At 32.3% G+C, this 27172-nt stretch overlaps 3 protein-coding genes across 6 annotated transcripts; all 3 read right to left on the bottom strand.

The window, feature by feature from the left end:
- Nucleotides 1–3236: 3236 nt before the first annotated feature.
- LOC140989918 (F-box protein SKP2A-like) lies at nt 3237–6532 on the bottom strand. 3 transcript variants are annotated; one of them, XM_073459457.1, is made up of 5 exons: nt 6412–6532; nt 5837–6086; nt 4561–4909; nt 4336–4477; nt 3237–3737 (listed from the first exon to the last, which is right to left on the bottom strand). In XM_073459457.1, the coding sequence occupies exons 2-5, from the start codon at nt 6061–6063 to the stop codon at nt 3364–3366; spliced, it is 1092 nt and encodes a 363-aa protein (XP_073315558.1). In that variant the 5' UTR covers nt 6064–6086; nt 6412–6532; the 3' UTR covers nt 3237–3363. The 3 variants fall into 3 exon arrangements, with proteins under 3 accessions (XP_073315558.1, XP_073315556.1, XP_073315557.1); XM_073459455.1 differs by having other exon boundaries at nt 5837–6089; nt 6412–6514; XM_073459456.1 differs by having other exon boundaries at nt 6194–6450.
- Nucleotides 6533–9293: 2761 nt separating this feature from the next.
- LOC140990390 (2-oxoisovalerate dehydrogenase subunit alpha 2, mitochondrial-like) lies at nt 9294–17217 on the bottom strand. 2 transcript variants are annotated; one of them, XM_073460068.1, is made up of 9 exons: nt 16846–17217; nt 11950–12087; nt 11319–11501; nt 10993–11150; nt 10790–10889; nt 10584–10695; nt 10343–10482; nt 9761–9946; nt 9294–9666 (listed from the first exon to the last, which is right to left on the bottom strand). In XM_073460068.1, the coding sequence occupies exons 1-9, from the start codon at nt 17113–17115 to the stop codon at nt 9499–9501; spliced, it is 1455 nt and encodes a 484-aa protein (XP_073316169.1). In that variant the 5' UTR covers nt 17116–17217; the 3' UTR covers nt 9294–9498. The 2 variants fall into 2 exon arrangements, with proteins under 2 accessions (XP_073316169.1, XP_073316170.1); XM_073460069.1 differs by lacking the exon at nt 16846–17217 and adding an exon at nt 12567–12910.
- Nucleotides 17218–22768: 5551 nt separating this feature from the next.
- LOC140990199 (dof zinc finger protein DOF3.5) lies at nt 22769–23796 on the bottom strand. The gene has a single exon (XM_073459781.1). The coding sequence runs from the start codon at nt 23620–23622 to the stop codon at nt 22777–22779; it is 846 nt and encodes a 281-aa protein (XP_073315882.1). The 5' UTR covers nt 23623–23796; the 3' UTR covers nt 22769–22776.
- Between the last annotated feature and the right edge of the window lie 3376 nt (nt 23797–27172).

Raw genomic sequence — 27172 nt, 5'->3', positions numbered from 1 at the left:
ATCATGCTTCTGTATAATAAATTATACAGTTTGCCTCTTTGATCGGAGTGTCGTCGGGTTGTATCCATCTGATTTTATAGAGTGCTCCTCACAGCCTAACCACAGAGTCACAACAGATGGTTCCTGATATAGACTCCTTCAACGGCACCTAGCAAAACCTTGTTTCCTATATTAAAGAAAACTTTATTCTTTCTGGTTAAATTTCCTGAGCAACTTTTTCAAATATTTATGGTATTTCAATAAACTCATTTCTAATGAACAATTCTGAATTATGTTTATTAGATAGAGTATGTGAAATTTTATATGTAATAGAATATGGTCCATTACCCTATTTCATCAATCTTTTTTCCTTGAAGTTTTGATGCAACGTCAAAGTTCGGCTGAAATCTCGATCTGACAGGTTGTAGGTAATTTTTGAATAAATCACTCCTACAATTTTTCCTACACAGATATTTCCTGAGATAATTCCCAGTATTGAATCTTGAAAGTTATCCATTCTTTTATCGCATATAACAATATCAATATGTGAATCTATTTATTCTTTAAAAATAGCTTTTATCATAATCTGAATTGCTCCGATATGAATCAATGACATAGTTTGTGTTACTTCTATCTTGAGTTTTTGTAATTCCTCTTTAATTTCTTCAGAAAGAATTACTTGCATCTCTACCCGGTTTACCGGAAGTTCCATTAAGGACTGTCATTTCCCTTCTAGAAACTTTATAGATTAGATGATGCTTTCTGTTTCTTATGCTAAGATTTCCTAAGAACTTTTCTACCCGTCCTGCAGAGAATTCTTGATATATATCTCTGTAGGCTAAGATTTTCTCTCATGATCTTTTGAACCATGTTATGAGATATTATTGTTTGGCTAAAGAAATCAGACAAATCTTCATGTGTTTCGTGTCGAAACACTTCGTTTTCAGTCAGATTTCGATTCTGTTTAATCATATTCTTCCTAACTTAAGACTTCATCTTCTTCATTTATACTTTCGTCTGAGGAAATATCTTCAAACTGATATATTTGAACAAGATCTTGGTAATAAATTGTTTCTTTAATATTCGGGTTCGGATCAAAGTATTTTATTCATGTTCTATCATTTTCTGGACAATTAGTTGAAATATAACCTCCTGTTCCACATATCCAGCAATTATAATTTTTAATACTTTCATTGGCTCGATTGTGAGCCCTTCCGAAATTTTTCTTTATAGGTGACCTTCACTTGCTTCGTGATGTATTTGATGATTTGGATGACATTCTACTCTTTGATGGTCCATTTCTCTGACCAAATTTATAATATCTGAATTTTTGTCTAGACTATATTGTTCTTGGTTTTCAAGAACTAATTTCACTTCTTCCACTCCTGACATAAGGATGAGACCTGAAACTCTTTATTTTCTGCCTTCATGGCTTACTTCCAATAATTGTTGGAAGATCATTTTTTTTACAATATAAAAGGGTACGTTTATTAATACCCTTAATCGTTTGTAATTTTTTGTAATGCTTTCATATGTCATCATTTTGTCAATTTCTTTTGAGAAAAGAAGCTCTTATTGCCAAAGTATTTGGATTGTCGGAGACATATTCCTTAATTAACAATTTCTCTCTAGGGACTTGGCATTTTGGTGAAGAAAAGTTGTATTGATATATTTTTTCGACTCTTGAATTATATCTATATTTATTGAATAACATAATATATTCATCAACTAAACACATGTCATGTAATTCAATATTATACGAAGCTTGAATATATTTTTTCTTCAATACAGTGTCTTGATTGTTAAAATAGTTTATCCCTATAAATTGTGTTTTAAATAAGATAGTTATTCTTCCGACTACCTCACTAAGAGATTCTTCGGCTGGGATTGACTCTTTAGTTTCTACCGAACTCATGTCCCTGCAATTTTAACCGATCCCATAAGACTCAGTTCTAAAATTTTAATGAATCATTCTCTGTTGGGATCAAGAGTTCCTACTGCAATTCTCAAAGTCGATGTCCAATCATCTATGAGATCTTCTCTATTCTTTGGTTTCTACCGAACTCATGTCCCTACAATCTTCTCTTGATATTGGAATAACTCTTACAAATAATTAATCTCGAACATGTATTCGGATCCATATTATTTGAGAAAATTCACCTCTTCAAACATATAGTTAGATAGTAATAATAATTTTGTATTTTTGAATTAATTTTACATCTGTTCTGATACCATTTCTGACACATGTAAATCAATCGATTAAAATAAATAAATATAAGGACATTTTTGTCATTTTAGGGAGTTTAGAGAGTTTTTTTTTTATTTAGGGAGTTATGATAAATTTATGTTTTGGTTTGAGGATTTATTTCCAATTTACTCTAAAAATAATATTTTTGTATGGACTTAATTGGGTCGGAGATCTGTCTCACAAAATTACTCCTGAGACAGTTTATGTCCAAGTGACCCTAAATTCCTAATGGTGATTCCATTAAAATGTATAACTTACAAATTTTAAAAAAAGGTAAATTTTATATTACGAAATATATAACTTACAAATTTTTTTGTTGAAAAGAGATCATTGTTTTGGTCAATCCGAATGATTCTACAAAAATCCTATTGAACTTTTTTTCATTATATATGGTTATGGGAGCTTAGTATTAATCTATTATTATATTTCAAGAAATACTTTTCGGAGTAATTAATTTTGGTGTGGATAAAGAAGTTTTTTTTTTTTTTGTTTACGTAAAACCTCTCTTCTAAAATTTATGATTATTTTAACATTATTTAAAATAATTAATATCCTTTATTATTTTATGTTTATCTAATATATATATATATTTTCAATTTGGTTTAGATTGTAAAAATTGAAAAGATGAATTGAAACACCTTCTCATTGATTAAAATCCCAATTTCAAAAATGAAGAGATGAGACCAGGAATATGGAGCGAGGAAAATACGAAAAGAGGGGCAAGATGTATGTAGAGTATGTTTTAAAAAATATTAATGAAATAGAAACATAATTATTTAATAATGGTAGAAAAATTGTTAAAATGGAAATTTAATAATTTGTTTATTCATAAATCAACTACATTCTCAAATAATTATCCAATATCATTTCATAACATTCTATCATATATTGGATCACACTGACCAAGTGCAACCATATTAACATTATATACACAAACATATAATATTAAAAAAAATCATTTACATAATTTTTTTTATTATTCTGATATTTCTTAAGATACTATGGATAGTAACCATTAATCACACAAAGTAGCACAAATAATATTTTTTTCCTTAAAACACACTAGTTTTTCTTGATTTTACACATGGCTGCTCTTTCTTTCAGCCAATAGAAATCTGATGTTTTCCTCACGCAACTTAATGAGCTAGATGCGGCACGGCGTGTGCGGGACGGTGCGTCTGAACACCACATGCGCAATGCACTGATGTTAAGTTCAGACAGCCGCTTATAATCAGGGAATGGCGACCAGAGCATGTATGGAGAGCCGGAAATGAGTCGCATAAGGCCTGTACAGCTGGAGGCGTAAGGGCGGTGCACTGGCTGATGTTCAGGTTTGTTAGGCCTTCTTCCTCCTGCCTGTTTTTTCTAGCGGATGTCCACATCTCGTGCTTGTTTTTCACTCGCCTCTGTGCTAGAGAATACATCGCTTTATCGGTGATATACTGGCAATAATACAAGCCCAGGGATCTTAGGTGAAGGCAGTTGTTTGCCAGTGCTATCACGCTCTCGTCTGTATCCCATTACATGAATTGGGTCAAGGACTCGAGAACTCAATTGAGTGACTGAGGGGGGATAGTTGTTACACTTTGGGGTGAAACTAGATATGCAGATCGAGTTCTCGGGTTGAAACTCGAAATTAACTTCCAGAACAAATTGACTGAGATACTCATGCTTGAACCAAATTAATAAACTCAATTTTGATCTTTAATTTGGGTCAACTTCAATCTGAAAATGATTCATTTTTTTAACTTCTAGCTGAGATTGGAGTAGGCTTAAATTACTTGAGCAATAGTGCAATACTCAAATTACGATAATGATTCAATTTCATTCCTTATGATGCCTAAGCAAAATTGGTATTCTCAAAATGATTACTCATTAAATCTTAAGTTTTTTTTTGTTTAAGATGACGACTATATCTACGCATCCCTCGGTAGGTTTGTCTTATTAGTGTAAACAAAAGCCAATGAAGTTATTTTCATACCTCAAACTAGTATCATCAGTAAGTTTAAGCTGCACCATAAATTAGCGAAAAGCTACTTAAGTTTTAACCAATTATGCTAGAGTTATTAACATGACAACAACATAAAGAACGAATAAGAAGAGAGTACCTGTTATTAGAACACATCCACACAAGTCAAGAGCTCTGAGGCCAGGGCAACCATATGCTAAACTCTTTACCCCTTCGTCACCAACAAGATCACACCATCCAAGAGTCAATGATTGCAAATTATTACAGTTGGATCCAATCGCCTGCACAAAATAGACACACAGAATTCAGACCCAACTTAACCATCAATAAGATGAGTGGGTACAGGATTCTAAATTTATTACACCTTCAAAGCCCTATCAGATGCTGCCTTCACACATCCACAAAGATTCAAGGATTTCAACTTCCGGCAAAACCCGGATAAATATCCCAGAGCGGAATCACTAAAGGCCGAACAACCACTTATGTTCAGCTTTAAAAGATTTGGGCAACCATGAGCCAAGGCATACAACGATCTATCTGTTAGTCTAAAGCTTTTACTGAGATCCAACTCTTGCAGGTCACTACAATATCGTGCAATTGTTTCAACACCATCGTCTAGGAGCTGAGGCGAATCTTGCCGAAGGATTAGAACCTGGAGTTTGGTGAATTTGGGAACTAGTGATAGCACAAGATCATTCATGTCTTTCTTGCACCTAATAGGAAATAATCCAGTTAACAACTGGGTAGATTAGTTGTTCTTAATCAAAACTACGATAATGTTCATGTTGTTCCTTTCTATAAAGTGGAAATAAAAGATTATGAAAATCACATTGGACACTAATTTTGAAATTAAAACATGTATATGCTGTATACACTAAAAAAAGATATGAAATTTGTTTCATAAATATCTTTCATGCAGTTATTCTTGTGGGGATGAACTTAAATTCATCCCCACAACTGCAAATAGCACTTGTTAACTGACAAAAACGAAAGAAAATGACATGTACCAATCGAATACCAATTTCTTAGCTGCACACAAATGCTCGGTGTAAAAGGGGTTATGAATTCTCCAGTTAAAAGAAAACAATAACAAACAAGTGTGATCTGATAATAGACTGCTGGCAAGTATTCGGTAGAACAAATTTACAGTCAACAAACATGAACTAAAACAGAGGAACTCCATCTCAACTCTCAGATAGGTCAGATAAGTGATATGTATAATATACAACTGTTAATTGGAGACAATCTCATAATACTAACGGGGTTTCGAAACACGTCCCCGGTATTAGATATGCACAAATATATTACTAACATATTTATGTTCTACAGGCAAAAATCATTCAAACCTCACAGAATCAGCAACAATTTTCCTACGCTCTTTTCTTGTTACCCCATTACGAGACTCAGTCAACCCATATATGATATAGCCAACAAAAATTGGTCAGATCATTCCAACAGAGATATTAAAGACAATTCTTACTTCAGAAGAATAATTTAAAAAGACACAGAAAAACACACCATCCGAGTCATGCACAGTCAAAACAATACATCAGAGTTTAGACAAGAAAGCCTGCAGAGTAGAAAATATGATCAAAAACCATTGCATAACACAGAAAGCATCAGGTCGAGAACGCATATACCAGGACAAGGAGAGATGAGTAAGGCCCCATGAAATAGCATCTCTCCAGCCATGACAAACCCCAGATGCCACAACGACCGTCTGATCATCCACCATAGAAAGAATCCTCAGCAACAGCTCCGCTGGAATATCTTTCCACTCACTTATCTTTGATCCTTCACATGGACCGCCCATTCCCCCATCAATGTCATCCTTAGTACTCACACAGCCAAAAGCACGAAAAACCATCGGTCTCCTCCGCCTTATTGCTCCTACTGACAGAAAATAAACAAGGAGATATATTTCAAATCAATAGATACAATGAACGAAAATCAATTCCCAAGAAAAACACTAAAATAGTTCAGCAGTCGTCAACAACATTCAGGGGTTTTCAAAAAGGTTTTCAAAAAGGGTCCTCCTCTTAGAAATCTAAGTCTGTCCCCCACTCCTTTCTTGAAAATTATTTCGCAAGAAATAATCTTTATAATTTAACAAGAAAGGGGTGATCACAAGTAACATGATCGTGATGAAAAACACATGATTGTACGAAATAATTGAAGGTAGCCCAGTTCAGAGTGTTTGTGCGTGAGGACTCACACAGAATCATGAAAGTGCCTCAAAAATCGGGACGATGCAGAGGAATACTTATAGAAGGAGACGAGAGAGGAGGGCCGCAAGCGAGAATTTCGTGGGCAAATAAAAAAAAACGCCGTGTCGAAAGAGGGGAATATGGGTGGTGTGTGTTATTATTATTATTATTATTATTATTATTAAAACTTTAATTTGATAATAGGAAAATAGAATTTTTCATTCTACTACTTTTATTTAAAACAACTTATCTCTATCATTAAGTATAACAACTATAATCTATAAGAAAAGTAATTTTCGTTTAAAAATAAGAAGATAAAGTTTCAAATTCATCAAATACAATAGACGTGAATTCAAAAAACTCATAGACAAATATACAAGAATGGATTGATTACAAATAAAGTTATGAGATTTTCTTTCATATTATATATATACAAATCTAATTTAATTGTTGTTTTATTATATGATCGAGTTTGATATTATGCTCTTACATCTTTCTTTTTCTTTTAAAAAAAATTACGGATTCAAAATAAAGTTGCTTTTAATCGATTGGACCCCACAACATCATCTTTAATCCTTGATTTTAGACAAATTTTGACCCTTGATGTGATTAATTTTGCATTCTAGTGAGAAGGGTGTGCAAGAAAAAGGTGAAGAAAAAGGAGAGGCGATAACTTAAATGAATAGATTTCTTGTCATATATATATATATAGTTAGAGTAAATTCGGTTTATATTTAAAATAAAAAATAATATTTTAAAATTAAAAATAACAACAAAATTGACTCGTAAAATACTCTCATAAAATTTTTTGTATAACTTAAATGTCACGATGATAAATTGTTGATTAACAATATTTAATTAAAGGAGAAAAAATGAAATCAAAACAACAAAATTTGAAGTTTTAAAGAGAGAAAATAATAAAGTGTCTCGCTAATGGTTTGCAATCGATCGTTCTCCAATAATGCATCAATATTGGAACTTATAATAATTTTAGACACGACTCTACGAGATGTACCATCAAAAGAACAGGAAAGAAAGAACCAAAATGAACCCCCACAACGTTGTTTGAGGATAAACGAAGCCGTGCCTTAAAGTAATAGAATTTGCTAATGGCGTTTTAGATTTTTTTTTAAACACAACATACGATAGGATAGTGGGGTTAATTATCTTATTCTTATCTCTTTCTTAATTGTTCGATAAAATTAAAGTACATAATTTAATCTATCGACTATACCAACGTTGCATGGAGTGGATTCGCGGATCGCAGCACTTTGTTGCTTAAAATTTATGGTTATTGTCGATGGCATAAAAAAAAAAAAACTAAAGAATTTATTTGCGAGTGAATTTGTTTTAAAATTGCGAATTGGTCCATACTTTGTCTAAAACTTTCTCTAATTTCCAAACCAGAGATCCAATTAAATATCATGCATGCAATTTATTCCCATGCAAACAACCTCTATATTCATTCTGATCCTAGACTGAAGAAGAAATTTGAGACGAGATAATAGAGAAGAAAAGGGCATGTCATTACACTAAATCATCCATATTATAACAAGATAGATTTTAGATGAAGAGATGATTTGACTAGTGATCGTTACAATACAAAATTGACATCATTTGATTAGGGCATCGTTGAAAATTAAGAAAGCTAAGGTTGTCGAGAAATTTTCTTATAATTTCAATTTGTTCACAAAATAATTGTGATTTTGAATTACAGTACCTTGTACATCATCATATGCGAGCTACAGTCGATCAATTGTTGGGGTCCAAAAACAGGCTAAGCATTGTCGATTTGTTCGATAGGGTGGGTGGTGGTGTCTTTTACAATTATTTACAGTGTCCTATTTGAATTTGAACCAACCCATTAAATCTTTATGCACAATGTTCCAAGTTCTGTTGTATCTTTGATTGGTTTTCGTCCAGATGCATTCATGACATGATCACCCCAATAATGTTTAATTATAATAATAATAAAAAAGAAAAAAACGAAACTTTTTTATCCAATAATAAATAAACTATAGAAAAGTTCGACTAAAATATATGATTTGAGATAATAGCCAACTGGTTATCTAAGTTTTTGATATTTTTTTAATATTATGTCAATATTTTCTATCGTCACATAACTTATAACATTAATTCGTTTTTTTAATATAGAAAATTGATGCCACATATGATGAACATGACAAATCATTAATTGAAAATTCATAATTATGTAAATTCTTATTCACCAAAGCACCATCTTTGTTTTTGTCTCATATTTGGAATTGACAATATATGAGATGTGTTATTGTGCTTAACCTTTTCCCAATTCCTTCACTGGAAATTGTGTAGATCGATACGTACAGCATATCTTGAAATGTCTTATCCAAATCGTCAAATTCATTTGAAAAAATAATTTCGGTAAAGCTTAAAATAATAATAATAATAATAATAATAATAATAATAATAAATCAACTTGAAAGAGAATAATGATATTTTATGATGAAATGATAGCGACGTTTGTTTAGAAATTTCTTTGATAGCTTCTTCAACTCTAATTCACTGTTTGATCTACTACATCGAGAATTTCCAGATGTCGAACGCTAAGATTTTTTTATTTTTTTTCATTGTAAAGGAAAGCAAAACAAGAAATTAGAAATTGTATAATTGAAATATTTAAAAATGGAATCGAAAAAATCAATGGCTAAGTTGCCAGTAGGGTTATGAGAGATCATTTTAGTCTAATAAAAAAAATTTTAAAAAAAAGAAATAACTAAGTTAGGGTAAAGAATAAATATAAAAGAAATGGAGTTTGAAAATCAATTTTTGGAGCACGAACAACAATTCTATGTTAGAAATTTTTATTACTCCAATTTTATTTTATTTTGTAAAATCTTTCACAAAACTGCGGTTGATGATGAACAAATGGGGGTCATTCAATAATAATAAGATAGGAATTTTGTTCCTCAAATACTTTAAATTTATCCTCATAGATCCCCCGGGGCCGAGAGGTATAAAACGTGACGCCAAGTAACATGTGCCCGTATGTTATATACATTTTTTCTTTAGTAATTTCTTAATCAGACAGCCCTGTATGTTACAAGCCAGATAAGTGTCTAAACGGGTACATCAACCGGGAATTCCTGGGGATGTCTCTTGATGGTTTCTCTGAGTGATATCTCTTGTTCACTGAGATTTGATGGTATTTCATGGTACACATCGCTGAATAATTCTGTAAGTGACGGTTTCTCCATTTTATCCGCCACTTGAATCGCGCTCAATACCTTTCATTTACATTGATAACAAGTTACGGGGGCCAAGTATATATAGAAGCAGAAACAAGAATGAGGAAACGTGCAACTCTGTTGGTTACAATACCTGTTTCCTAATGCGTCCCCGGAGCTCGTCTTCCTCTCGGTCAGTCCACCATCCGTTTCTCTGAACCCATTTTCTGAATCTTCCCATAGGGCTTCGAGCTGTTCTCCAGTGATCAATTTCTTGTGGTGTTCGATATTTGGTGGAGTCATCAGAAGTCGAGTGGTGGCCTACTCGATACGTAAGGGCCTAGAGTACATCACAACCATAGAACCATTAGTCATTTCAATTTTGTATCGGAATTTATCTGTATACATGGAGAAAATTAAGATCCATTTGCAATGTTTCAAGCTACGGACATCCAAGTATCAAAAAGGGTGGGGCGGGGGCTGGAGAAGGGATAGGGAGGCAAGGTAAGCCAGCTCAATAAATTTGGATGAAGAAACACTTGTTTTAGAAAACTCTATTGTATAGCTCTGTTCTCATATTCACGGCAACACAATAGACCCAAAGGCTCTGCCCGGACCCAAAATACTTTTCATTGAATGAATTTCCCATATCCCCTTATCACTTGTAAAAGGGGATGATCACTCCCAATCTCCTACCGAAACAGCATCTAGTAACATATTAGAGCTTAAGTTTCACCTCAACAAGTATTGGCCTTTGTTCTCGTATCACCATTTCACGAGCTGCACGAATAGCACTATAAACAGCTAGAGCATCATTTCCATCTACACGAATACTACGTATTCCATATGCCTGTCCCTTTATCACTACGCCATCGCCTACCAATATCATATAAAAAAAAAATCAATTATCATCCAAGAAAATGAACTTGTTTGTCTGAGTTCTGTTTTTTGTGTGTGTAAATAGAAAGAGACCGTACTTCGAAATTGTTCGGATATAGGAGTGCTGATGGCCCATCCATTGTTACGGCATATAAACATAACTGGAGCTTCCATAACTGCCGCAAAATTTAGACCAGCATGGAAATCTCCCTGCCAAACATTTGGAAGCCTCCTAATATATTCACATCCCGTACTTGCATTTGAAAATTGTCATAAAGTTTTGAACTTTATTAATGAGTTTTACCTCGCTAGTGGCACCATCTCCGGTAAACGCGACCACACACGCTTTTTTGTTATCCATCTTTAGCGAGTAAGCTACACCAGCAGCCTGAGGAAGTTGCGTTCTATCAACAAAGAAACCAAAGAGATTTTTTAGATGAATGTGTTCTTGGTTATATTTTAATCTTTTATTTACAATCTTCATTATCTAAATGCAGGACAACTCACGCGATAGGAGATGAAACTGTGACGTAATTAAGTTTCTTGGAACCATAATGAATCGGCATTTGCCTTCCTTTCCCATGATCATCTTTGGTTCCAAAGCATTGGTTGGCAAATTCTTGCAGGGTGAAACCTCTCCACAAGAGGATTCCAGGCTCCCGATACTACATTAAATTACAGATAAAACTCAGTAGATGAAAATATCAAGATTAATTATTTTCAAAATATAACTTGAACACCATCTCTGAAATTTTTTTTCAAAAAAAATTCTCACAAGGTTATGGCGTGTTCGCTATATTGCTTTTTCACTGATTTAGGCGTAAATAATTTACCTGAGGTAACACAACATCATCTGGCGTAAGGGCAGCAGCCGTTGCAATGTTAATAGCTTCTTCACCCGTTGAGGTCAAGTAGAATGTTATCCTCCCCTGCCTTTGTGCTTCATAGAAAATAGTATCCAATACTTGAAGGGTTACCATGTTTTCATAAATCTTCACAGCAGTTTCTTTGTTAACCTAATGCATTGTTTATTAAAAAAATATAGGTATAAATTTCCTTACAAAATTTCACAAATACCCAAATACAAGACCTTTATCTTCACTTCCATACCTAAAAAAATAAATAATTGGTGCCATTTTGTAGAAGGTTACGCTTAGATTGCATTTTGCACCATCCCTCTTAGAATAAAGAACGCGCCAAAAAACAGACATGAACTTTATAAAGCAGCATTCAAGGCAATCATTCATAAAATACCGAATGCTCAAATCGCCCTCCTTGACATAATACTTTGTTGAGGAATTTTCATGTTTTCATTTGAGAGTTCTAGAAATGATATAAACATGATCGAAACAAACTGTATGAACAACAATCATTCGCTTAGATACATTAAACAACATCGAGAAGCCAACTGCATGATGTATAATAAAAAAATGGCTGAAAATTTGAGGCAAAATTATTATATACCTGTTCATACATGCTGTTTGCAATTGGATAGCCATCATCATCAAGAACCCGATAACAAGGTATTCTCTTTTCCGGGTACTCTGAAATGAACTTCATCTCGGTAGTAAATGTGACCCTTCCACCAGGGAAATCTAGGCCCTGCCAATATATTTAACAACAATCAAGAAAATGATGACAAAAAAATTTAAAAAATTCCATTTGAATTGGTGCAAAATAATCGTTCGATCCCGGAGTGGGCCGGAATTTCAGATTGACCAATGCTAAAAAAATAATGGAATATAGAGTCATGTTTGTGTGAATAAAACTTGAGGTGGACGACCACCTCCGGCCACCACCCTCATTGGCACCACCACCTAAAATTAAATTTTAAAGTTATAGCTTTGGGCACTTAATTTTCCTTATCATCCCATTAATTCATATATTCATTTTTCATCACACATCAAATCAAATTCTAGCATTATTTAAACTACAAAATTAAAAATAAATGAATAAAACACTTGTTCATGAAATGAGCAAGAAAGCAATACATGCGACTGAATTATTTTCTCAATCACGACAAAATTGTATAACATCATTGATCACTAACACCCAAAAAACATCGGACAAGTAAAACTCACCTGAAAATTGTTAAGATCATAATCTTCTTCTTCTTCTTCTTCTTCGTGATTACACAAATATGCATGTTGTTTAGCTTTGGTTGATTCAAACCGAGAAACGCAAGAATGGGATGCATGAATTTTGCCCACTAATGGTGAGTTGTGAATTGAAATTAAGGCGCGACAAAACCCAGATTTTATGGGGTTTTTCAGTATATTTCTGAGCAAATTCATCTTTTCAGGGGGCTCGAATTTGCCAGTTTCATATAATTATTAGTGCTGTTAAAAAAAAAAAAAGGGGAGAGAGAGGAACGGAGGAGAAGGAATTTAAACTTGCGACGCTTGCATTGAAGTTTATGAGGTGGCAACAATCAATGAATCAATGAAATAAATAAATGTCGGACAAAGGTCACTTCCGTGAACCAATTACGTGGTGTCTATCCGAAATCTTAAAACGATTTTTGAGATATATATAAATTTTTGAATATTTGAAAACAAATTTTTTGGAGTTATCATATTTCAAAAACAAATTTTTAATATATATTTTGTCATGTTACATGTTTTATTTTTAAATTTGTATTCAATGATTTTTAAAAAGGTTGATCCGATCCCGACGAATTCATATCCACCAAAAAATAATTATTGTATACAGGCATATTTAATAATAAATAAATTAGAATTGGAGTTTTGCCAACTTAAAATTTAAGGTGTACAAAGAGAGAGAGAAACAATTACATTTTCATACCAAATATATCATAAATTCGATATTTTATAATTATAATTATAATAAAACGTAGTAATTTGTATCAAAAATTCTATGCCACCAAACAAATTAATTAACAAAGGATCCCAATTTTCAAACAATAAACAGCTCGTTTTCGAAAAAATTTGTAAAATAACTTCGACCAACTATTTAATTAAGTTCGTAATTAAATAACTGATCAAGATTAAAAAATAAAATACCCATCGATTTCTGAGTATAAATGATAACAAAAATGACATATATCTATCACTTGGTTACATTTGTTTATAAATTAAGCATTTTTCCAAATTTTGATATTAGCAAATGTTTCTTCCTTTATACCCTCAAATTTGCAAATCAGTATATCTACTATCTGGACATCCTAATCTATATTCCTTTGTCACTGTGCCTATAGTAATAATGAATCCACGTTTTTTTTATTAAAAAAAAAGTATTCCACCGATGAATTGGAGAAAGAATTGATACAATGTATTAACCAGTGATTATGAGACAATTTATGCTAAACGACACAAGATATGTCCAAATAGCCAAGTAGGGTTCATAGAAAGTTACGTGACTTGATATATATACACATCAAGTTAGACAATAATTAGAGAGTACAACATGAAAAAAAAAATTTTAAAAAAATTAGTTTTATAAATATTTCTATGGGCTCAAATTATCAACTTCAAAAATGCAAAAAAAAAAAAAAAAAGAAAATCACATTTTTGCCCTTAAGTTTTCTATACAAACTTAAAGAAAAGGGATTGGACAGTCTTTGATCTTTCTGCGTTAGGTGCGTGTAGGGATGTAAACGAACCAAACCGTTTGTGAGCTGTTCGAAGCTCGATTCGATAAAAGCTCATTTGAGCTCGTTTAATGAGACTCGTTAAGATAAACAAACCAAACTCAAGCTTTACACTATTCGGCTCGTTAGCTCATGAACATGTTCGTTGGTAAGTTCATGAATAATCTTTTAGATGAAAAATAATAGTTTTGATTTATTGATTTTGCATATTATTTATGAAATATATAGAAAAATCTATTAAATTTATTTATCATAATAAATTTACAAATTTTAATAAGAATAATATATTTTTCTTTAAATAGATAATTTACTATTTAATTAATTTAATAAAAATTTAAATGTATAATTCATATTTATTAAGCTTGTTTAAGTTCGATAAAGGCTTGAATAAGCTCGTGAGCCATGCATATATTCGTTAAATAAAGCTCGAGCTCGGCTCGATTATAAACGAACCAAGTTCAAACATTAAAGAGTTCGACTCGGCTCGACTCGATTACATCCCTAAGTGCGTGCAATAGCCAATTTGCGTGAACAAGTGCTGCCTGAATTTAATTATATAATCGCCCACCAAACTACATTTAATTTCCCTACCGTAATTCAGTTGGTTGAGTACATGTACATTGACTCGTGTTTTAAGTAGGGGGTACTTGTCACATTGTGTATGCTCGCTCCCATCAGATTTGTGGTACTAAATTTTATAGTAGCCAGCCTCTTAAATCAAAATATATTAATTAAATCCGTAAAATGTGAATTGAAAAAAATTTATAAATTTTGAAGTTTGATGTGACCTAATAGCTCTACTACACAATTATCTGGTTAAGAGTGGAAATAAATCGAGTCAAATATTATTAAAATTTAAGATTTGAATTTGAATCGAATTAAGAATGTTCGAGCTCAGTTCGAAACTCGAGAATTTTTTAAAAAAAAATGTTCGAGCTCGACTCAAAATGAAGTTCAAGTCCACGTTCGACTCGAAATATTTGAACATATCCACAAGTTATTCGAATTATTGCTCAGATTAGGGGCGTAGCTTCATTAGGAGCTAGGGTGAGCTTTAGCCCAGCCTAGTCTCGGGATTAATGTGTATATATAATTATGTATTTTAGGAATTTTAGTCACTGAGCAAAATTTTTATACATGGATATCTATAAGTTTTAAATAATCTAGCATTTGAGGTTATTCTATATTTATGTGGTTATCTTAATTTATTATTTACTCATTCTAATTCTATATTTTATATATATTTGTGTTGATTATAAATATGTATTTACATAAATATATTGAATATATTAAAAATATATAAATACTAAATAATAATCAAATTAAGTAATAAATATTAGAATACAAAATTGTATAACTAAATTATTTGAATGATTAATCATATGTACAATCAATTTTTTTACTTACTTTACTATGAATTTATTTTAAAAGTTCATTATTATAAATGATGTTTATCATGTATCTTGATATATTAAATTCTTAAGATAATTTTTAAAATTTATCTAGTTCACATTATACAAATATAACCAAAAAAAAAATTAAAAATACATTAAATAATATTTACATTTTCAATGTCCAGCCCACCTTATTTTAAAATCTTGGCTACGCCCCTCTGCCTCGGATATTAAAGATCGAGAATGAAGGTTCGAAAGACTCAAAATGTATATATATTTTATATATGATAATATTATATTAATAAAATATTATGACTCGCGAGCGGCTCGTAAACTATCGAACAAAATAATTAAGACTAAGTTCGGCTCGAAAAAATTCGAACATGTTAAAATTCAACTCGAATTTAATAAGTTCAAAAACAAATCAAATGTTGGTTGAAAACTAGTGGCTCGATTAATTTACAAAACTATATCATGTGCAAGAAGTACACAACCTGAAACTCTTTCAAAAAGTAATAATATTCATTCGAATTTATGATGACAAACGTAACTACTTCCATGGGTTAGACACATAAATGAATAATGTACGCCCCCTCAAATTTCACTATAAAATTATTACTACTAGAGAAAAAGAGACGTGTGGTAACTGAGTCTACGTGGAAAAAAGTAGCTCTGCCCAGAAGTTTTTATGATAGATTATAAAATTTTTACGTTAATTAATTTGGTAATTCCCGACTAAGTCTTGTGTTTGCAGCCTTACCTATATTACAGTTGAACTATTGTTTCTATCTATTTTTATATTTTCACTAATTAATGAACTAAATTTTACTTTCGGCTAGCAATTAAGACTTTTTTTTTATAACTAAGAGTATACTTGAAATCCATAAAAATCTTAAATTCACGCCTTATTTAATTATTTACACTTTGATTATATAAAGTAAAATCAATTTCAAATAACATCATTATTTAGTTAACTTAAAATTCATCTTAATTAATATGAAAAAATGTTTTTGAAGTTTGTGGTTTTAATATTCTAAACAACAAAAATATATTTATAATTTATATATTTTAAATACATAAATCCAAATTCAACCTAATATTATTTCAAAATTTTAAAACTCATATCCTTTTTACATCTCTCACTATATATAATTGCATAATCATAAGAGTTGGTGGCAAGTATCATATCAACAATTCGCATCATCGGACCAAGATTTATGATTATCAAAAAAAAGTTCAAATTTTTATTTCAAATATATACTTTCTTTCTCCCCATTTGAATTTTAGGTACGATATTGCACTGTTCAACCAGAATAAAATTAACTAGTTAGAGAAAAGTACTCATACGGAAGTAACCTGATTTTTTTCATCTTCATTATCCGTGTCAGGCAGAGAATCCACTTGTTCTCCGGCTCTGGCTGACTCATACCGTCGGAAAGCCAGAATTCCAAGCGACTTATCCCAAAAGTCCGGCGATTTTCTCCGATACTCGCCGGCCATGGATTTGTAACAAGAATTGGCAGGAAAACAAGAAATTGAGAACCTGCTTTCCAGTTTCTCTAAGGAGCAAATTTTTGCCTTCAATAGATGCGTAATGTTTCTTGATCTTGATAACAAAGCAGCCATGGAAATCAATTTATGTAGTAATATAATATCTTCTCAATACAGAGAAATCAAAGATTAAGTAAAACTAATATTATGGCACCAAGCTAGTGTGTGTCTTTTGTAATGTCATCTTGATATATATCAATGTTAATACAACGCTGAGTGATAATCATAAATAAGGAGGATACCAGCTTGACAATAAATACGTATTTGACAAAATTAATTAGGCATGCCTTTTCATAAAAACAAAGCTTGATTTTTAATTGGTCTATTCATTATAGAATGAAATACTATTTTTGTTAAGCTGATACATTAATATTATATTTCAATTTGGAATAAATGGTTTTAAAAAAAATGACTTGTATCTTTTGTCCAAAGCATAATTTTCTAATTAATTTACAATTTCGAAGCTTATAAAATTAGAAAAAAGGAAGAAAAAAATTATTTAGCCAAAATAATTTATTACCATCGCACCCACTTATATACATGACCGATGTGATACAGTCTAATTTCCTATTCACCAAAACTAATAAGTGGGAAAAAAATATAATATTGTGGAGGGGAGAGGAGGCCAAGCCTCATACGTATCGTCCTTATTGAACTGATTATGGGTGTGTGGAAGTAGGGTTGGCCAATTTCCCTACCGCTCGATTGAGAATTTTTTTAAATCTTCGAAATAATTTAAAAAGAATATAGGGATATTATCCTCATCTATGAATCCGTCCCGAAAATAATAATAATAATAATAATAATAATAATAATAATAATATATTATTAATTTTTTAAAATATAATTATTAATATTATCATTAATAATAATAGTATTATAATAAGTTCGGGTTCAGGAAACTCCAGTACCCGTCTCCACCCAGCCTCGTTAATATTTTTGAAACGAAGATACTGCGAGATGGAGATTTGATCCCTTCGAGTTCAGCTGCAAACCCAAAAACAAGGATCGGGACGGACATAGAGGGAATGGCGGGAATTTGAGTATGAAGATGGGGAGGACAAACCCATCCATATCTCACCCAACCCCTTTGCCAATCTTAGTTGGCGCCATATCAAGCTAGGGAAGGTAATATTAATACATCATGCGGGTACCTACAACGTACAATACTCGAGTTAATGGGTTGTCTTCCTGCTTCACTACAATTAAAATTAATCGATATGTATGGATGCTCGTACCTAATTTAATTTTTTACATCATTGCTAGATATGTTAAAAGGGTTAACGGAGCGGGCTGACTCATTACTCGTCAAAAACCATGTCAAGATTTGACATCATTATTAGAGATATCAAAACACGCTAGTAAAGTGAGTCAACCCACAACCTGACACATGTCGTAACCTGTCATTAGGCATCATGAGTGAGGCCGCTTGCCTGTTTGATAAGTTGAAAATTATCAACTCAATCCATCTATGAAGTGGTGGAGCTGACAAATTACCCAATGAACTTAGCCAATTTTGTATGTGATTTGAGGGACAAGTCAGCCCACAACCCGCTGCAACCCACCGTTAGATAAAAAGGGGTGGGTTGGAAAAATTCTAACCTAATCCACCTATGTCATGGAAGGCCGGGCGAGCTGATCTAACTCATCTTGAAATTAATTATTCAAAGCGGATTTATTTATTTGTTATTCAAAATATATAGAGCTATATCATTTAATTGGAGCCTTTAATTTAAACTTGTCCGTTATCACGTTGATATCGTAATTACAACTTTGGAGAGTAGACAGTTTATGGTAATATATATGGAATCACACTGAGAGAAGTTTATATCAAATAAATAAAGTTTAGATACTCCGATTTTTGAAAATTTCTTACTTTTATCCTAAAATTTTGTAATAAATTTTAATAATATGATTTAAATTATTCAAATACAGCGTTATATTATCTATAGTGCAGGTAAAAAAACATATCCTTACGTGGAATGAGTGTCACGCTTTTCATTTCAAGCTTGGACATTAATTTAATCGTATATTATATTACGTGAATCGTTAACTAATGAATGAATTGAATTATCTTCGCCCATTTTCCTTTCCTGTCCTAAATATTTCTACCTGGTCTAAGATGTAATAAACTTATCACGCTATGTTTTTTTAACGTAAAAAAATCAAATACTGTAGAGTACGTGGTATGTGAAAATGAAGGCAAAAACTTGTGTGAGAAGGTCTCACGGGTCGTATTTTGTGAGACGGATCTCTTATTTGGGTAATCCATGCAAAAAGTATTACTTTTACTTTAAACGGTCTCACGGGTCGTATTTGTGAGACAGATCTCTTATTTGGGTAATCCATGAAAAAGTAATATTTTTTATGCTAAAAGTATTACTTTTTATTATGAATATCGGTAGGGTTGACCCGTGTCATATATAAATATCCGTGAGACCGTCTCACAAAAGATCTACTCGAAAATGAAAATATATGCCAATTAACTATATGATGTTGGGTGCGTTAAATAATAAACCGTCACAATTCAAAAAGCTGCCAGATTAGAATTAATAACAACTTTAAATCTCATGTTTATGCGGTCACTAATGACATTCAATATTAATATTTTTTAGGCGGTACAAACTACAAACCCATGTTATATTTATTATTAACAATAAATTTTGGGAACCGTTGGATGTTGAGTTTATAATATGACACGTGATAAGTTAGTATTTGTGCTTACCTAACCTTAACTTAAATTGAACGTAAACAAAAAATAAATAAAAATCCTACAAATTGAAACATACCAAATAAACATATATATGATTAATTTATTTATCTTAATTTGGTATCATTTAGATTAATGTACATCCCTAGTTTGTCGTATCATATCAATCAAATGGTGCCTTGCTACATAAGTAATCATCAGGATCACATGAAAATTTAAGGCTGCTCCTGGTCCAAATACGATATCATTTGTAATTTTTTTTTTTCCAAATTTAAGCCAACAAAAAAATGATACACGTGGTTTTGGATTTTGCATGCCAGTGTTTTATTGGTGGGGATTTTTGGATTCTTGAAGTAGCATGTTGTTTTTATATTTGGGTTCGGCCTCATTAATTTGCAGCCCTCTTGGATTTCAGCCCAATTTAAAGTGATTTATAGGGATGATAAATTATCGTCGCATTTTACTCTCCCAGAGACGAAGTCGTTAATCAATTTTTCGTTTTCATGTTTCGATATCTATAGACTATTTGCACCAAAACTTGTTAAATGTAAAAAAATTTATATTTCATCCGTGAAAATTAAATAGGCTTTTTAAACATTGACTTTCGTCCACTGCCTGTTTGAACTTTGGAAACAGAAAGAACGAAGCCCGCCACTCCTACTCCAACTGATGCTTCATCGGCCCGGGCCCTTGAAGTATCTGTTTTCTTGGTCATGACCCAGACTCGCGCTTCTGAAGCCTCGAGCTCGTCCCTCAAGATATCTGCACTGATACAAGAAACCTCAGCCTCTACTTGGGCTTTCTTAAGGCTCGTCCGAGCCGCCTCTAGCTGGTGATAGGCTACCTCCGAGGTGGTCCTCAGCCCAACCACGATATGATCTCTTCGTGCAGTTGTCGGGCCTGTTCCAGCTCTCCCTTGACTTGATTGTGTAGCTCGCGGGCAACTCGGGCCCGACTCACTTTATCGTTTGGCCAAGGAGACTACCTCTTCATAACAGCTATTAGCATTCTAAGACAGTAGATAAAAAAAAGTTAGAAAAATAATTTCTGGAAATATGAATATGATACAGGGCAAGGAGAATAAGTGAGAAAGCGCGGCAGCAGATCTAGAGTTATTTTTTTAAAAAAAAATCTTTAGACTTGTGATCAAGGGCGGAGCCATGTGTTGTTCCGCTCGAACGATTTGTTTTTTTCGATATTTTTTATATATAAAATTTTTTTTATTTTTCAGCTCAAGATTTTCATTTATCAACATTAATTCAACTATGATTTAAAATTTTTTAGTATCGATAGAAATCAAAATTTGGCTGTGTCATTGCTTGTGATGTGATAGTGATAGAAAGGGTGGGGAAAAGGGACCCTCCGCCATGTGTGTTGACAGCTAAACTATTTTTAGAAGTATCCCAATTGGATTATTGTTCTGATATCGACTTGCCATTGTCTACAGCACTTTAAAAGCGACGCTGAAGGCCAATTATATCTTTCTATGTTGTGTCCATTTGTGAGAGATTTGGAGTTGTCCCAAATCTTATAAATCTTTAATATTTCATTTTAAATTAGTTATACACATGTCGGTTCAGTTCGAGTTTAAACAAAAATTTATTTTTTATAAAATTTTTAATTTAGAATATCTGGTAAAGATTCTTAAATTTTTCGGGAAAAACGAAAAATAATCTATATACTATTATATTAAGTGTGAGGACATCATAATAACTACCTAGAGAGGACACCAACTTTTTTTCAATTTTACACTTATATGATATTAATATTACATTTTTGTTTTTTGTTTTTAATTTCAACACACACATTTATTTTTATATTTATTTTTATTTCAAATATCAATTTAGTCCCTCCATAATTTGTCATATTTCACTTTAGTCCATCGATAGTAATAAAAAAGATTGTACACACATGCATCGCGTGTGCATAGTAACTAGTATATAAGAATTTTCAAGGTTTGTCCCAAAATTTTCTTGATAATTCAATGATAATACAATGGAAAATTAATTAAGCGCGGGGTGGAGACATGAGTGGGCCACCGCAAATTATTGGCCAGTATAAACAGGNATATAACAGGTGGTCTCAATGGTGAATCCGTAAAGACCATTCTTATCAGTAAAAACCAATATTTTTAGTAAAAATAATAATATTTATAATAGATTGAGTTCGATATCTAAAATTGATATGTAAGACGGTTTCATATGAATTTTTGTGTTAAAAAGATAAATTTATGTTTAATCTAATAGTAGTATAACCAAACTTGAATGGCTATCAATAAAATAAAACGAATTTCACATTTCAATGAGATCGGGTATGATCGATTTGAAAACCATGATCGGGCTTAGCGACAAGTAACCAAACTTCAAATTTTGATTGCAATGGATAGATCACATAGCCATCCATATCTATATCTGATTTTATTGAACATTGGTAATCATAATGATTCGACACTAACAACTTAACGATCGACAACATGTGGTGGATGAACATCAAAATAATATTGCAAGACTATTTCAACTACACAAAAAATTTTCGTGAGGCCATCTCACGAGACAATTATATGAGACAATTTTATATCCGACCCAATTTATGAAAATAATATTATATGTTAAAAGTCTTTTCATTTTAAATACATATTAGATTGATATGTGTCACAGAAATAGATCTGTGAGATAATATTAAAAAAAAAAAAAACTATTATTTCAAACTAATCACGTATGTGAGTGAAAGGATAACCAAAATTAATAATCGACGTATTGTGAAGAATAATTGTGACTAAAAATCTCTCACCAAGCTCATCTTCAGTACTATATTAAGAAAAAATGGAAGAAGTTCAAGTAATTTAAATAACATAATTTCACTATTTCTCTCATGTGTGCATATATAATATATAGGAGATGAGATATATATAGTCATCATCACATTTTTGCACAGGTCACTTTCCCAGAATCGTGACATTTAACTTCCAACAATCACTCCCATTTAATTAATTAAAATAATAAAAATATGGATAACTGATGAAAATATCAAGGTCTTGAAAAAATTTCATAGCCAGATAGATCAAATGAACCCCAATTATCATGTACACGATTTGCAGGGATTCTTAGCTCATTATCAGCTGAAAATAACCCAAAATCTTGAATTTGCGCCGTTGATTCTTGTGATCCAAAGTTTGCCAAATTCATGTCATCAGACCATACTAAATTCCCTGCTAGTTCTTCCCCTAGTATACTCTGCATTTCAAGATCACCACAACTCTGGTACACAAAATCCTGACCGTTGATACCTTCAAATGTTGATGATGCTTGAGGAATCACTTGCTGTAATTGATCATCTTGATCATGATCATCACCCGCATCAACAGAATCCGACGGCTGTCCGTTCGGATCCAACGCGATACTAAAGCCCTCAACTTGACTATCAATATTGTCATATGAACTTGCCTGGCTCGAGGACTCTTGATCATGACTCTCCACGTCCCTATTCAAATACTTGGCGAAAACCACAGCCAAGTCTATCGTTTCGTTTGTGGGTTCCGGGCTATGGGTGGGCCCCGGACAAGCGATCGCCACTCTCTCCAATCTGGCTGCCCTGGCACGGCGTGACTTTCGACACCCGCCCCCGATTGGTATGTTCCTCAACGAGCCTCCCTTAGTCCAGTATCTTCGGCACGCCTTGCAGAAATACCTAGGCTGTGACAAGCTATAGTTGTTGTAGTAGCAAAATTTGGTGTTGGATGAGGCACATCTAGGGCAACTTGGTGCTAGTTCGAGCTTGTTGGACTTCCATTTCGGCGTTTTGTCCATGAGAAATGGCCTACCTTGTGGGCACTGCTCCATCGAGTACTCACTATGGGTTGTGCTAGCGAACATGATGCAGTCTTTTGATTTTCCAAGGAGAAATGAAATGAAAGGAGATTGAGATTTAGGTACTTAATAGTAATATGGTGTGGTTAGATAGGAGGGCCGGGGATGATATATGTATGTAATATCTTATAATATATATAGAAGTTGGTGGTGTGTGGAAATTTCGCAATGATCTAATCGGATTTGATGATCTAAATAATATTCTGAATGAATCGTTTCGTATACGAAGACAAATGAAATCTGTTTTTCATTAAAATTGATTTTTTCGTAAGATCAAATTTTAAAAAATTATACCAAAAAAAAAAAAGGAACAGTGCACAATTTTTATCACTATTTTGCGATATATAATAATTGTAATATATAATAATTGTGAATCTCGGGCCGAAAAGGGCGGGATTGATCGCTGGTGCCATGAGATTGCACGGACAATGAGCGGCTCTTGGTAGGCTTCCAGGCGGAGGGAACATGAATGAACCGATCTTACATCGGAAGGAAAGGGATTCCGAAACTGTTCAGTTATGAGACTGTGCAGTTGAGGAGGACTTAAAAGATTTGATATGTACTACTTATATCAAGAAGGTGCATCTTCTTTTCGTTAGCTCATCATATAAAAACTCCAAAGTTAAGCGTGCTTGACTTTGGGTAATTTTGGGATGGGTAACCCCCTGGAAAGTTTTCTAGGGTGCGTGTGAGTGAGGACATAAACACGCTAGAAAGACTCGTTTTGGTACAGTGAGTACAGTCATCGATAATAATATTAAATAATTGATAATTGATGGAGAGGGGGCCGGCATAGGGCGTGGGCGGTTGGCGAGGCGTTAGGATAAAGGAATGGAAGGGGGCCTGGCTGGCATGTGATGCAAAGCCCACACTAATAATTAATTCACACATCATGGCGAGATTGTTGCAAGTGTTTCCGTTTGGGCAAATCTCACATTTCTTGATTGCAATCCTTTGAGCGTGATTGATGGTTTGCTCTCTCTATATATCAAAATAGATTTAGTCTTTGAAAGTCTCACGTTGAAAATACTCGAAGTATATTATAAATTTATGAAATGGAAATATATATAATTTGGTATTAGATATTTTAGATTAGGTTAAAAAAAACAAATTTACGAGAGCTCTGCATGCTCAGACATAAAAAGATTAGTCACCGTAGAGTCGATTACTACTTTGCATATTTTGAGTATTAGCAGCTTGAAATGAAATTTTTTGGTGGTATTTACGTTATTAAAGTTAACAATAGTGATATATAAGATAGTAAAATTTGGTGACAAATTATTGTATAGCCAAATACATGGAATTTGTTTTCTTTCTGGTCTAGGGATCATTAATCAAGAGTTAACTTAAAGACAAATTGTGTATTCCATGCACGTGCGCGCCTGGGCTACGTGCCATCGTTTTCTCAATTTGACTTCTTAAAATGCACAAAATAATTTGTTTAATAATCACTTCAAGTTTATTAAATTGAAAAGAATCGAGATTTTTAGTCATATTTCTTGGTTTCAGTAGCTGGTGAACCCAACCACAAGCCATTCCTCAGACAATCGAAAATTAATAATAACAAATATGTATTCAAAAGTCAAAGTTTCATTTTACATGGCTAATCCCGGCCTCGATTCTTTCGTTTAGGGTCGAAATCGATACATCTCTGCTTTTATTTTTATATAAGGTAATATGTTCTCAGATGAGGGGCAAAGAGATTTATTTTCACAAACAGAATGCTGTGATTTGGAGAGATGCAGATTTTACAATACATTAATTTTGCCTTCTCTTTTTCTTGATGAAATATTAGGATTTGGATTTGAAACAATTCAATTGATATTTTATTAAAAATTTCGAAGATGATGTAAAAATTTTATAATCAATTTTACGTTAGTTGTTTAAATTAAAAATTATGACATTTAATAATTAAAAACTTGATATTATATTAATATACATTTCAACTATATATAAGTAAAACATTAAAATAAATATGTCTAAATGTTATGTAAATTATTATATTAATAAAGGTACCGTGAAAATAACTATGATAACTATAGGTGATTAAAATAATAAATTTATTTATTTATATATAATTTAAAATATTAAGAAAAATTATGTGAAAAAGTAGCACAATTTCGGTGAACTCTTGAATTCAAGAATTACATTAGCATGTAAATATATAAATCTAATTTTTGTTTTTAAACCGTCTTTATCTAGCTATTATTTATTGGAAGATATAAAAAGCTCCCACGTAGGATCTTTTCTTCGGCTATCATTTTTCCAAAAAAAAAAAATTAAAAAAAAAGTAAAAGAAAAAAAACCTCGCGAACCGGATCAATTATGTTAACATTATTCCTTCCTATTTCCAAACATATAATTTTTTTTTACAGTTTCCAAACATATAATTACCAATATCAATCACATGCTCCTTAAATTTAATTTTCTCAAATTCATAATAAATTATCCAAAAATTCCCATGTATTTTATGATATAGTCGATCGTAAATATTTCCCAAAATAATTATTTTAGTAAGGTTATCTAAATTTAGACCCTTGCCACATATCAGTTTTATTGTTATAGTATCAACAATATAATGGCATAGTTGTCAGTGCCTTGATAAATTGATGGTTTGGGTACCATTCCTTGCACGGAACTTGAGACCATATATGAAATTTCTAGCAGCACACGCAGTACTTTCCTTATGTTAATTTATTTCATCATTAATTTCTTGATATTTAACAATTTGTGTTAGAAATTAATACGAGAGGTGAAATTTTATATATCGTGAATGCATTTTTTAGGACTATAAAATTATAATTTCAACAACTAATTAAAATTAATTTAGGTTGAACAAATTTCACCTCCCCACAATATCCCGCCAAGCCAGTGCAAATAGTTGGACTTGGTTAATTGTTAACCCCCATGAATTAAACGTGGAAATATTAAATTACATAAATTGATCATACGCTCCTTTCCATTTCCTAGACCGAGCGAGACACTGGCTTAAATTCTTGCATAGAAACGTAGTGGGTAACGACACAAAACTCATGCATGTGGGTGTTTTGAGTCATTTTCATGCATGAGATATAAGGCGAGAGGGACACGGTGAGATCGAACCTTCTTTCTACATTATATGTCACATTTCTTGAAATGAAATTGTACATAATAATAAAAATCGGAGCTAGATGTGATCTTAATAGAAATACATTTTGGTGTAAATGATGTTTTCGAGAAGTTTTGCACGTGGCCGTGCTTGTCTAGAACTAGCTTTATAATTAAAGAGGGCCTTGCAATATGAGGGGAGCGTAATTTTTTTATTTTTTTATTTTTTTTGAATTTCACGGACTCTCTACAATATTAATGTCCATGAGATTAGAGAATAGATTTTGAATATTATGTATGAATTATTAAAACTTGAGTTAAGTTCAAATATTTTTATGTTATAGCAATAGTGACTCAAAGGATCGAATCAGGTCAAATATCATTCATGTTTTCATACGCGAGAATTTTTATTTTTTTGTTTAATTACAACGCTTGAATTTTTGCTTAAAAATCGACCCATGTCGGCTTG

This window comes from Primulina huaijiensis, chromosome 12 (genome assembly GCF_012295235.1).
Source record: "Primulina huaijiensis isolate GDHJ02 chromosome 12, ASM1229523v2, whole genome shotgun sequence".
Classification (NCBI taxonomy): domain Eukaryota; kingdom Viridiplantae; phylum Streptophyta; class Magnoliopsida; order Lamiales; family Gesneriaceae; genus Primulina; species Primulina huaijiensis.
This window is presented reverse-complemented; position numbering and strand designations above follow the sequence as displayed.